Source organism: Mauremys reevesii, linkage group 11 (genome assembly GCF_016161935.1).
Source record: "Mauremys reevesii isolate NIE-2019 linkage group 11, ASM1616193v1, whole genome shotgun sequence".
Lineage (NCBI taxonomy): Eukaryota > Metazoa > Chordata > Testudines > Geoemydidae > Mauremys > Mauremys reevesii.
In genome coordinates, this window is record NC_052633.1 from 54,657,563 (window position 1) to 54,671,410 (window position 13,848).

Here is a 13,848-nt window from a genome sequence, read left to right on the forward strand (position 1 = left end):
AGGCCAGATCTGGGAAAAGAATCAAGCCTGGCTTGCCTGTTGTACAGTTTAAACAAATATTTTTCATCTGGTCTGCATATTATATGCTTTTGTACAAATTTAGCATCTGTTTGTACCTGCATATTTGAACGTAAGGGCTCTCATTATATTTTTTAATCTTCAAAGCCATAAACTTATATATTTATACTTCAGCATTGTACCTGATTGTAAAGCTCTGAATGAAGTCATTTTGTGCTTTAGTTTTGATTAGAATGATACAATTAGAACCTGTTATTCTACCAACTAATTATTTGTAGAATGTGATATCTGAAAAATACTACAAGATTGCAAATTTAGGAATGAACCAAGAATGTGTTCTGTTTAAACTATTCCCCCGACTTCAGTCAAATCATTGTCATTAGATTAATGCTGAGCCGCTTTCTGTCATCAAAAATTGTATCACAGAAATAAGGAATAACATTTTTTATGTTTCATGAATCAATAAGAATTTGAATAGTGTTTTGACCTCCTTAATACTCTGTCATTTGATTTGCTAACCAACCTCCCTGTCCCCAATTTATCACAGGCTCATGATCATTTGCGGAAAACTCTTTTTTTGTTGAACCACTTCTGGATGCTGTTCTAGATTTCATTTCTTACAAATCCAGCTAAATATAAAGCTTATCAGGCCCTCTATTTAAATTTCAAATCCTAAGTGCTGTTGTGTTTGCATATAAAATGAAAGAAATAGATTAGATATTTGTGGATGTGTGCAAAGAGGAAAAGGAAGGGAATTGGCAGAAAGTGGAAAGGAATAAGAGAGAGAGAGAGCTGTGTGTATTTGATTTTGCCCATGGAAATCATTTTGAGGGCCAGATTTTCAAATGTGGGCACCTAAATTGTGTCCACCAAGTTTGTGTGAATACCTGTTGCATCTGCACTAACAAATCATCAGCAAGAAATCAAGGTGATAGGCACCATAGAAATAGCTACGTGAGATGGATAAATAGATCAAAAACATATTCTATCTATTAGTAGGCTGAAGCTAGCTCCTCTTTATAAACCCTATTTTAAAATACCTTCCACTCCAGCAACTTCACCAAAAGCAAATTGGTACATAACAAATAGATGGGTAGAGAGTTAATTCTGTACAATAAGTATGAATTTTCATGTGAAATAATCCAGTTTTGAGGCACAAATCTATACTTTGCAAATGCAAAGGGAGCACAGACAAATTAAGCAGACATAATTGAGCTGTCCACAGTTTAAAATTTAGAAATTTTTGCACCCTCTGATACACTCCTCAATCCCAGTCTATATAGTTAAAATGAGGATGATAAATCAAATAGCAGGTGTATGATAATAATCTTAATAGATTGATCTGCTGTCCAGAATCCTTTCTTCTGTATTTACCATCACTTCATGTAATGTGCCTGTTCCTCCCAGGTAAAAATAATTAACTTGCAGTTGACTGATTATTAAAAATAAGAAGCTTTTTTCCACCACACTGCTTATTGGATTTGATATCAGAAAAAGGCCTTCATTTGGCCCAAATAAGTACCTCTGGTTTTCACCACTTGCTGTAATGTTTAAAGTAAATAAGTTCTTGTCCAGCTAGCATGATTGAATTCATTCAACTGCAAGAACAAAGCCATTGTATAGAGGCTTAGAACAGGCCTTTTCTCTGTTTCCTTTAAAAGAATCTTCCTTGTTACTGCAGGGTGCTTGCTAGCTTTGTGAGCTGTTCAATAATTTGCAAATGCTAAAAATGCATGTGCTTATTTTGCAGAAGAAATGAAGGAGGAATATGACACTATGGGGCCTGAAGCCGCAATTCAGACCACTGGAAACAATGGTACAGGTAAGGCAAATGGTCCATTTGAACATCATGTTTGTTCTGTGTCATTTAGAATTAGCTGTGCATGAAGGGAAGAAGTGGCTAAACAATTTATTTACTTGTCTAGCTGAACAATTGAGAAATGTTTAAATAATCATCCTGTTTTCAATCTCCACTCCCTCTCCCCCAAATTTGATTACAGTGGTACAAACTGGGTATTCAGTGAAAACTCAATCTCTCTTTTCCCCACCATGCCTCAACCCCACTCATTTTAACGGCATTCTTGTGAGCTAATAGATTTTAGCATTGTGAGGAGACGTTTTTACAGTCAGGGTGAATGAACGAGTTTAAAGTACCTGGGCCAAGATACTGTAGTCTTTTAATGAGAGAGACTGTACAAAGAACTTGATAATAAGGATGGGGTGCACTCTTTATGGCAACCCCATATTCACAGGGAACAGAGAGTAAGATACTTCAGAGAATCCAGATACCTTTTCAGAAACACACACACAACCTCCCCTATATACACAGATACACAATTTAAATGCATATTTATGAGATTTCTGTGGAAAAAGAAAGGGAACTTACATATTTAACAGTCATTGTTTTTGAGCCATCTCTTTCTATAGCTGCGAAAGGCTGTAAAAAGTTTCTATTACTATTGTTCTATCCAAATGAATTCTGGAGTTTGACCATGTTCTTCCCAAAGACCCTTTGCCATAGATGATTCATGCATTACACTACATTCACCTTACTTTCTGCTAGTTTTACACTTAAATATGTAGATGTTTTCCAGCACAGGTAAATTGTTATGCATCACATTATCATGTTGGATTCATAGGTACTGCCTTCTTGAAATGCTATTATAAAAGATGGTACGCAAATGTTATAAGGATTTTATTACTCACACATCCTTAATGCTGGTACACACCCACATAAAACCTACAATGTCCTTACTAAATAACACAATAAATGTACTTTCTAATTCCTGTGGGAGAAAATAATAGAAAAATAAAAACATGTCAATGATTTTTTTCATACATTAGATTTATGCAGGAAAAAGTAATGAATGGATTAGAATGGAGTCAGAGTTTATCATTATATATATCCTTAATAATATTGCTATACAGAACCCAAAATAACAAATATTCTAAAATCACTTGGTTTTTCAAGATATGTTCATAAAGTGATGACTCTCATGTGGTATTTGGAGTAACTGGACATGAAAAGGTTCAGATGTCTGATTCAGAAAAAAGGCTGGATTGTTATCTGATTTACCATTACAAGAATCTTTCAAGTGCTGTCTGAGGCTTTGTGACTATCTTTCCACACATTTTTCTGACCGTAATATGCCCTGACTCCTTCCTACTTGTTGTGTTGTCTCCTTGGAGTGGGGGAAACCTGGTGGCCTGTTGCCACATACCGTGCCTTTCCAGTTTCTGATGGTCTCTTCTTTCTGCTTTGTACTGTGGCCTTAGGTCTCCTCTTCAGGAGAAAAGTATTACAAGACCGGTCAGCTGACAGCCCCATAGATCATACTCTACTCTTAATCCAGAAAAGAGGTGTCCCACTCCTCCTGTAAACCAGTCAGAAATCATCTTCTGGGCGTAGACATGAGGCCCACAGCCCTCTCTCACTTAATTGGTTTAAATCAGTGTCATTCTGTTGACGTCAGCTGAGGATCTGACCCAGGAAGTGTAATCACTCCTTGACAGTCATGGAGAGCTGCCTTTGGCCCTGGCTACAATAGGAAATTGTGCCTTGTTGAAGATTTATTTTCAAACAACAGCCAGAAACCCTCTAAAGGGCCTCATTGCTTTGCCATTTAAAATGTAATAGTTACTCTGGAGTACTGAACTGTGGGACTGAGAAATCACAGACCATATGAAATGCCCACAACTTCTTCATGATTAGAGGTTCTCTCATAACCATAGGAGCTGACTCTGTGGGTGCTCCGGGGCTGGAGCACCCATGGGGAAAAATTAGTGGGTGCTCTGCATCCACCGGCAGCCAAGCTCCCCCAACCCTCTCCTCGCTTCCTTCTCCCCCAAGCGTGCCACATCCCTGCTTCTCCCCCTCCCAGCGCTTCCCGCCCGCCACCTAACAGCTGTTTGGTAGCGCTTAGGACTTCCCAGGAGGGAGGGGGAGGAGCAGGGATGCAGCACGCTCAGGAGAGGAGGCGGAGAAGAGGCAGGGCAGAGGCAGGGACTTGGGGGAAGGGGATGGAATGCGGGTGGGGTGAGAGCGGTGAAGGGTTGGGAAGAGGGGGGCAGGAGTGTGGGGGGGTCGAGCACCCACCGGGCAGAGAGGAAGTCGGCATCTATGGGTGGAGCAAGGAAGAATATCGCACATAATGGCTGGCCTATGTTGGGACTCAACCTTTAGAAATCTAAAGAAAACTTTTGGGTTGAGTGGTGGGAAGAACCCTTATTTTAGTCATTTTTAAAAATAAACCTCAATAATAACAGGAACACCTTCCTTTCTATATACCTGTGTAACAGCTATTACTATCAATGGCCCTGTCTACACTAGAAGGCAAGCTGCATTTGAAAAGCATCCTAGAGGATAACTTCCCCCTAAATTGATCTTGAAAATACACCTAACCAGGCTATGTAGACCAGGTCAGACCCTGCTCAAAAGCCTGCCCCTCAAAGAATCTTGAAGGGACTGGCTAATGGGAAGAGAGGGTAAGTGAATTGTTGTGGCATCTGAGACCTTGTCCTTTCTGCTGAGACCATTGATCAGAGTAGTAGCCATGGCTGGCTCCAGGCACCAGCGAAGGAAGCAGGTGCCTGGGGTGGCCAATAGATAGGGGTCTTGTTGGGGTGTGGTACATCCGGGTCCGCAGCGGCAATTCGGTTGCGGGTCCTTCAGTGCCTCGCTTCCTCTTCGGCGGCACTTCGGCGGCAGCTCAATCGCTCCGCTCAATCGGGCTTTTCTTTTCTTTTCTTTTTTTTTCTTCACCACTTGGGGCGGCAAAAAAGCTGGAGCCGGACCTGGTACTAGCTAGTGCCATTTGTGAGGATTGTTCTTGTGATGTGGACATCTTTCCACTGGGAACTAGACTGGCTCCTCTAGCTCATTTCAACACCACCAAAACCTCTGATGGTAAGGATTAGTGGTCCCTTCCAACTGAGCTTGATTTGAGCCTGTGATTTAGAAGTGAAAGATCCTATAACCCATCGTTAATCCCCAGAGCCATCCAATCTCTATCGGAACATTCTCAGGTCAATCACGTGACTTTCAGTCGGAATTTTGCTCTTGCTTCACTGAACACTTGAAAACCCTATCTCTAAATAACAAATACTAACCTTTTTGGGAGGATGTTAGGAGGAATTCTTTGACATGCTCCTTGTAATAAGGATTTATGTGGTCTGGCTTCGGTACTGTCTGTTGACTCAATTTCCCACAGTGTGTTGCCTCAGTTTCCCCTCCCAGATAGTCAACCACCAACTTTAAGTGTGGTTAGGTCACTGAGGTAACTTAGCCCTCCACCAAAGGAGATGAACTAAGTCTGGGTACAGGTGAGGCTGAATGCCAGTCACCTTAAAGGACCAACTCACCCTGTGACACACCCTCAATAAAGACCACATCACAGTGATCTTCATTTGCCCAAGGAAGTCCAGATGGGACTTTTTTTAGAGAGCATTATGAATGCTTCTGGATTCTCCAGGGAGCTCACTGTTAAATAATACAAAATGCTTCTTGCTCCTGAAGGCTGGGCATGTTACCCCTGCAAGGTTCCCCAATTCTAGGTGACCTCAGAAGACTTCATATCCAAGTCGCTCACAGAGTAGAACTAATTACAAAGTTATTATTTGGCCAGGCAACAAATGTGATTGTTTTTAGGAAAAATTCACTGCAGTATGTCATTAACATAGAAAGGAAATAACAGAAAGATCTTTATTATGCTAGTGCCCTTGCTACTTTTATATATGGCTACCATGAAACATTTTTTTATCCTCTATATTTTTATACTAAGCAACATAAAGTTTATACAAGCAAAAGCAAAAGCTTCCACTAGAGTTAAAGGTATAGTTCATAGTTCAGCCATGCTAAATCAATTTGCAAACTGTTTCTAAAGGTCTCTAAAAGGGCTACTTAACAAAATGATGTACCGTATAAGCTGTTTTTAAATAGTTGATTGTTAGAATCATTTGATTTACTTCATTGGTCCGATTACTTTCATTACAGTTGGGATTCTTTTTTAGGAGATAGATGAGCAGATTCCCTGTTAATGAACAAACAAAATTTCCCATTTTATATTAATAACATCTGGCTAATAAGCTTTGGCTGTCGATGTTTTTCATATGATTTAAAGAAGGAGGAAAAAAACCTTCAGGGGAGAGGAAAACAGAAGTAAAACTTGGCAGGTTAGAAGGATAGGCCGTTTTCAGACCGTAATCTATGTGTACCAATGAGGGCCTGTCACTTCCTGCCTAATGAAGGCTGTGGTTTTATTAGTTTTGTTTGCGATTAGGAGCAGCTATCTCCACCTCACAGTAAGAGTTCCCACAAGAAATAACTGGTCTCCCAAGTGCCTTGAGTGTCCTCTTTCTCTCTCTTTTTAAAGATACTAAACACCTCCTTAATCTTTTCCTTAATGTATTTTATTTTAGCATGATGCTCTGATACACCAGCCTTTGGAACTGAAAATATTTCTACTCCCCATGCCCTAATAATTAATTAAAATATTACTTATTGGTGAGGTCACCTACTGTACTAAATGTTTGACTCACAGATAGGAGTGTGGGTTCTGTGTGTAATTTCAATCCGCAAGGAATCTATGAGTGCGGCCTTTTACATGGAAAACAACTAAGGGCTTAGGGGGAGGCACACCTAATGATAATCAAGTGATTTGTTTAGTAATACTAGGTGGTTTTTCCATAATTTCTGAATTCTCAGCAGTAATGCATCTTGTAAGAGACTGAAGAGCACATGGTCAACCTTTGCTATTCATGTTAATCTTTAATATTACAGTACCAGTAGTATTGTTTAAGTTAAGGATCTGTTAGCTTTTCTGCTAAATCCCCTTGTTTTTAGGGGTTTAAAAACTAGACATAAACATTTGCTTTAGATCCTGGATTCCATGCATATGCACAGAAGCTAAATAATCCACAGATTTAAGAATCGCAGAGTCTATAATATTACAATAGGCTAGTATAACCTGCTGGATCAAAATCAGCTTTTAAACATGTTCCTGGGCCAACCTAGACAGCCCAAGCTCAGGATTAAAACCCACAGACTTAGGGTGTTATAGTATCCTTAATTCATACTGTTGTGCCTAGTTACTGAAAAGGAACATTTCTGAATCAGGGAATATTAACACTGTACGGGCATAAATTACCTCAGGAGCTGCAAATTCTAGACACCATGGGAGAAGTAAAAGGTGGGGTTTCAGGCTTAACTTTGAATATTTCAGCTCTGCTATGAAAAAAGACATACCCAGAACACAGCCTGACATTTCGGTGTGTAAATATAATTATGTACAAGCAACCACCATTTTGTTATATTCTCCCCACAACATAAAAGACAAATTGTTGCATTACACACATACATTCCCACTGTAATTTGCACACAGAACTCCAGTCTTTCCTCCATATAATCATATCCTACTTAACAAACAAGTTCTTCTTTGCAAATAAGTATTTGGCACTTTGTATGTAACATATGAACTATGTTAGCTGGACACTCTTATTGAACAGAAGCCATAATGATTGTTCAGATACATACAAAGAATCAGGAGCAACTCAACAATTTGCTTCTTTCCTTCCATATAAAATGTCAAAAACTCATGGAAGTGTGGACAGCAATTTATAATGATGCTGGCCCTTCATTTGAACTGACAAAAATTTGCTTGTTTAAAGCCTATAGAGAAATTTTAGAGGACTTCTCACTGATGGGTTTAGCCATAAGAATCCCATTTAAATTTACAAGGTTTGTGTGGCTAAAACTCCATTCAGGGTTTAGACAGCTTCTTTTTTTATATAAAAAACTTATTTATCTCAACATGATGAAAGAGGATTTGATTTGATCAGTTCAATGTGTGGCGCTTGCATAGTGAATATGCAATGATTGGCCAAACCAGCTCCTCATGTTCATACTCCTTCAGCATTTTAGTATAGCAATTGAATAACAATCTCACTCATTCATCAGCCATGTTGTCCATCTTCAGTATGGCTGATGTATATTGGAGACAGTCTGGGGAAGCTTGCACTGCAGCTGTACATACTGAATACCTGTTCCAAGGATAAACAGAGGATTTTTATCTCTTGCACAGCACCTTTCATGGGCCAGGTCTTATTTTATCCCAGCTGATTTCATCCATTGCTAATCTTGACCCACATTTAGGGACGCCACTGTGTTTTTAACTCATTCTCAGCAGGTTGTACATAGAGGAAAGATGCTATATAGTCAGGGGAACTGGAAATTCTAATTGGCTAGAGCCATGAGATTGTTGCCAGAATTACCTCCATCTATAAATTATTTCAAGGCACTTCCAGGGGTATATGGGAAACAAACAAAGCTATGCTGAACTATCATCTTGCACTTTGACAATTTTTTTCCTTATAAAAACTGTTGGTTTTTTTAGGTAAATCTGATAAACATATTTTATCATTTCTCTCCATTATCCATTTCTCATAACTAAAATATGGTAAAATTCTACTTTGGAAAAAACAAAAATGTTCAACTGTTTTACCTAGGGCAAAATTTTCCATATTCAGAGAACACACCACTCTTGCCTGCAATTTCCATTTTTGTAAAAAAGTGAAAAATTAAGGCAAAACTGCTGAATGGTTCAAAAACACGATGGACTTGGTTTGTCTCTCACTCGTACTAGTTTTGCACTGTTGTAATTCTTCTTGGGCCTGATTCTTCCGAACCACTAGTTTTACAGTGATGCAACTCCACTGACTTCATTGGAGTTATTCCTGATTTACACTGGTGTAAGGGAGAGTAGAATTATGCCTGTTTTACTTTTGACTGGTTCATGAAAAATCAAATATATCACAATTTTGCTTTCTTATTTGTCCTATACAAGAATACATTAAAAATGTCATTGATCATAAACTATTCATTTAATTTATGGTCAGTTAAAAATAACTATCTGAAATTCACTGCCACCATTCATTGTCTTTATTTAAAAAAATAGAGAAAGAAAATGGTCTATTTCCCAGTTCTCCTCTGATTGCATTAATATTTGTCTATAATGTCCCAGACTTTACAAGATCTTACCTCTATGGGAGAAGAAATGCATATTGTTAGCAACAGAATATTTTGTGATTGAGAACATATTATACTTCATGGACGTTGTACGGACAATAAAAAATGAGGTTTACATTTTCAGAAAAAAAGCAAAACTCTAGCATGGACTGTAAAAGTGGCTTTAGGCCCTGTATCCCAGTTATGGGCTAGAAACATGTGGTTCTATCTGTAAAATTGTACAGAGCAACACATTTTTTAAACAATGTATTTTCTCATTGTAAATTACCCAGAGATGAATTTTCCAGGAAGAAAAATAAGGTTGATGTTATGAATTTTAAAGAAAGCAACATTTTGTTCTTGTAATCAGAAAAAAAAATGGCACAAGACAAGGCAGTTTTGAAGGGGTAATTGGTTGTGTGCTTCACTACTCACAAATTACAGACCTACACCTGTGAGGTGTTATGCAAAGAGCTGAGCATCCTCAGTTTAGAAGGAGTCAGTGGGAACTGAGCAGGAAGAGCAGATAGAGTAGAGGTCCCCAAGGTCTCAGTTCTGCAAGTTACTCTGAGCAGGTGGACTCCTGTACCCACACAGAGAGCCACTGAATTCACAGGAGTTCCCTGAGGTCCAAAGGTCCATCCATGCAGAATACTAACTTGCAGTATCAAGGCCCAGTAGACTTCTGCTTCCCTGATTCATGAATGGTCTCATTTAAGTAATTTGGCCCAATCCTACTCCCATCAGAGTCAATGGCAAAGCTCCCATTGACTTCGTTAGGAGCTGGAGCAGGCCCAGTGAGACTAAAGTCTGCAGCAGGATCAGGCTCAAATCACAGACTTGTAGCTCCAGCGCAAGTGTCAGCATTTCTTGCAAACAACCATATAAACTTACCTAATCTTACAGGGAAAATGCACTCAAAACCACTTCTTTTTCCCTTCCCCCAATTTCAGTTAAGAATGCAAATTGCACGTCGGACTTTGAGGAATATTTTGCCAAAAGGAAACTGGAGGAAGGAGATGGGCATGCAGTCAGCATAGCAGAGTACCTACAGCGCAGTGACACAGCCATTATTTACCCAGAAGCCCCTGAAGAACTGTCTCGCCTTGGCACTCCAGAGGCCAATGGGCAAGAAGAAAATGGTGAGGCTGTAATTCATTTTTAGCCACTATCCTGACTTCTTGCAGCTGTTGCAATTATAAATGCACTACATGCCTGGGTGTTTACCTTAAAAATTGAAGAGCAGCTGCAGAGGCATGGAATTTCATGAGCAAAGATTGGAACTGTAATTTTAGTGTATTGTGATTTTTTAGTCAGCAAATTATTTTGTAGTTGAAATAAAGAGCAAGAACAATTAAAGCTTAATTTAAAAAGGAAAAATGCTCTCTCTATGGTTTTACGTTTCTGAACTATTGAATTTTTACATGAGAAATTTAGGATTATTGACCCATAACTCTCTTACTTCTTGGTGAATAATTGAAAAAGTGTCCATGAGAATGACTTGGCCAGTGTCATATTAATATAACAGGTTAAAACGAAATGCAAATCATCTATTGACTGAGAAAAAATATTTCTTTGTTTTTCAGCTATTTAAGTCTTCAAAAAAGCTAGAGTAAGGACTTTAATTAATTTTCTAGCACAGTATGAAATGATTCATACAAGTTTGTTGTGGGTGTGTAAGGGGAATGGTGTGTTCTGAGGCCAGTTTGAAATGATGGCACTCTAGTGTAGCAGATTGCAGTGATTCCTGTCATACCATCCCGGGCAATAAGCCCATTAGCTGCCATTGATTTACTGACCTTTTGGCCTGCTTCTCTCTCTCTTGTCTCTCGGCTACAGACCTGCCACCTGGAACTCCAGATGCTTTTGCCCAACTGCTGACCTGCCCCTACTGCGACCGGGGCTACAAGCGTTTGACATCACTGAAGGAGCACATCAAGTACCGCCACGAGAAGAATGAGGAGAACTTTTCTTGCCCTCTGTGTAGCTACACGTTTGCCTACCGCACCCAGCTCGAGCGGCATATGGTGACGCACAAGCCAGGGACAGATCAGGTGGGGGGTTGGTTTTAAGTGATTTCTTTTTATAATAACCCCTTAGAGAAACGATATTGCTTTGATTGGCAATCATTATTAATTTTTCATGGCATTTTGAAGATGCAGATCTTTTAATGGTAATAGCTTTAATTGAGGTCTAAATGATTTTTTGATGGTCTCTTCTAATATGATTTAATAGTCTTATGTTCACGATCGAATGAGTGTGTTAATTTCTAATTTAGAAATTTTATTTGCACTTTAACTTGACTTTAGTTTCGTTTTTATGTTCCTCAAAAAGTGAACAAAACTGTGGCATTTTAATTATACAGTATTAAACATCTCAGCAATTTTAATTCCATTTTTCACCTACTTTTACTTTGTAATTTTTGCAACTAGGATCTCAAAGACATAGTAAAAGATCTACTAATATTTTTTTCATTATTTTTTAATAACCTTTTCAATCCCATAAAATTATGCATATTTTGCATTTAAAATTACACATTTTAGAGTAAATCTTTCCATAAAATGTATAGGTTATGTTTTTTGAGTATACCAATAACATATGCACACATTAGGATTGCAGTATCACTATAATTTATATATCCTACTAGCATATCTGTTATAAATCAAAATGATTGTTCCTTGAGATGATAAAAGTAACCTTACAACATTATTGCTTTGCATTATTTAGTTCATTTCACTATTACATTTAAGCCAATGCTCTGTGTCTTGAACAGGTGACTGAAGCTTTCTTTCATTCACAAACTGATTACTCAAAAAGGCTGTATCCCAAAGCTTTTTACATACTATACGAAAACTATTTCTTCTGTTCCCTAGAGAATTACCTCTGATAACTGGTGTTATGGAGTGTTGTAATGGAAACACAACTGGTGTGTCTTAAACGTAAATAAATGAGTGTGTGCATGTATCAAATTATATAGGCCTTATACCATATTTATTTTTCTGAAACAACTAAAAATCATAATCAACTAGATATCTTTTAATAGATTTTTCTCAGCATAAGGTAAATTCAGTTAAGCAAACATACATCTTCTAATCATGCAATTTTGCAATTAGCATTTTTAAGAGAACAGTATCTCTTGCTTGATCTTAAATCAATATAAATGATTCTGGTGCAGTTTCTCAGATCGCTTCCTTTTCAGGGTTTTCTGGTAGGCAAAAACATTCTCATATGCAATTTTTTTAATCTAACACAATCTGAGGGGTTTTTCCCCCTTTTGCTTTATATTATTAAAAACACTGGGTTAAAATGCCTAGATATTTATCCAGCATAACTGTCTGAAATTTCACATGCAAGAGTCTGATTGTGTTGGCGCATTATGAATGGTAGCTTTGGTGTTGAAAAGTCCCCTCATTTGCTCATGGCATTTACAATTAGTAAATTAAAATGATTGTATCATATTAACAGTGGCACAACTAAAGTTTATAGTAGTCCTCTGAGGGCTATGGGGGGAGACAAAACAGCTGTTGCTGTTTGTTTATGCAACTCAGCAACATATGAGCGCTGGTCCCTCAATGGCGCTCGGCGGGCTGGGCTCTGCTTGATCTTTGAAGGTTGCTGCTGTTTGAACAAACCTCCCTGTGTCCCATGTAACACCATCTGTCTCACTAGGAATGTGGGAAGATTCAGCACACCCTAGCAGTTGTCATACCGTTTCTATGCTGTCTTTTTTGCAATAGGCTTTTGTGTCATTGCTACTTGAAAAAAGCTGACCTCCTACCTTGAGCATCCAGAGTGGATGACTGTATTTTTTTTCAGAATTCAAAGTCACAGTGCTTTTCTCACTTGTTCAAAAAGGTCAGCTGTGTTTGATTATATCTTTATGCTGCTTTTAACTTGTCCTTTCAACCAACTTTTCTCTTGTTTTGCCCCTACTCCTTAGCACAGCACTGGGGGGGAGGAGAACCCACCATAAGAAAGGTAGCTGAAATCTTTCCTGCTGGTTTGTGATAAAAATTTTCCAGCAGCTACAGCCTCATGCTGAAGATATTGTCGCTTATATTTGATAATGAATGAAATCTGATATGTAACACTGTATTTTCTACTAGTGCAGTAAACAGGATTTTTAAACAAGAGGCGTTCCACATGTTTAGAAGCTGCTAGGAATAATAAGAACCACAAATCTTTTTACAAATCAGTTTCTCTCATCATACCTTAAAGCAACAAATTTCTGATGAGAGACTTAGGAAATAATTCTAAAGCAAATATCGAATGCTCATATGAAAGCACTTTCGCATTTGTTTCGGTTTACTGCCAACATTTTGATTTTTATTGCAACACCGATGAGACATATAAATGTATGTGCAGACCTTTTGGTTTGCCTGATAAATAGAGAGTTACATTAATTTTGTTTTGTTTTTTAACTAGAAAACTCTTGGTTCCTCTTTCATAAAATTCATATCAGAATCTTTTCTCTCTAAGCACCAAATGCTGACCCAAGGAGCAGGCAATCGCAAGTTCAAATGCACTGAGTGTGGCAAGGCCTTCAAATATAAACACCATCTGAAGGAACACCTGCGAATTCACAGTGGTGAGTAGCGGAGGTGCTGCTGTTCTCATTTGCATTTTGTTTAATTAGCTGAGTTTTAAAGATTGCTTAAAATTTACACAATTCTGTTTGTAGCTTCTTAGAGATACTAAGGTATTTCATAAACAATATCTGACTCATCCTCATTTATCATGCTGTTAATAGCATGATCTTGCTGTAAGTTTTTGATATAATAATGCTTGTTACAAAAAATAATAGATGCTTTGTTGTGCTGCTTGAGTTC

At 38.2% G+C, this 13,848-nt stretch overlaps 1 protein-coding gene across 7 annotated transcripts in view; it reads left to right on the forward strand.

Annotated features, from left to right (window-relative positions):
• The window catches only part of ZEB2 (zinc finger E-box binding homeobox 2), a 125,918-nt gene that overhangs the window by 94,259 nt on the left and 17,811 nt on the right, over window positions 1-13,848 (forward strand). For 6 of the 7 annotated variants that reach the window (XM_039493523.1, XM_039493528.1, XM_039493525.1 and 3 more), the window contains 4 exons: window positions 1,769-1,840; window positions 9,973-10,161; window positions 10,859-11,073; window positions 13,499-13,607. In XM_039493523.1, the coding sequence (XP_039349457.1) occupies window positions 1,769-1,840; window positions 9,973-10,161; window positions 10,859-11,073; window positions 13,499-13,607 (585 nt within the window). The remainder of the gene's footprint in view (window positions 1-1,768; window positions 1,841-9,972; window positions 10,162-10,858; window positions 11,074-13,498; window positions 13,608-13,848) is intronic. The other variant, XM_039493527.1, reaches the window with a different exon arrangement.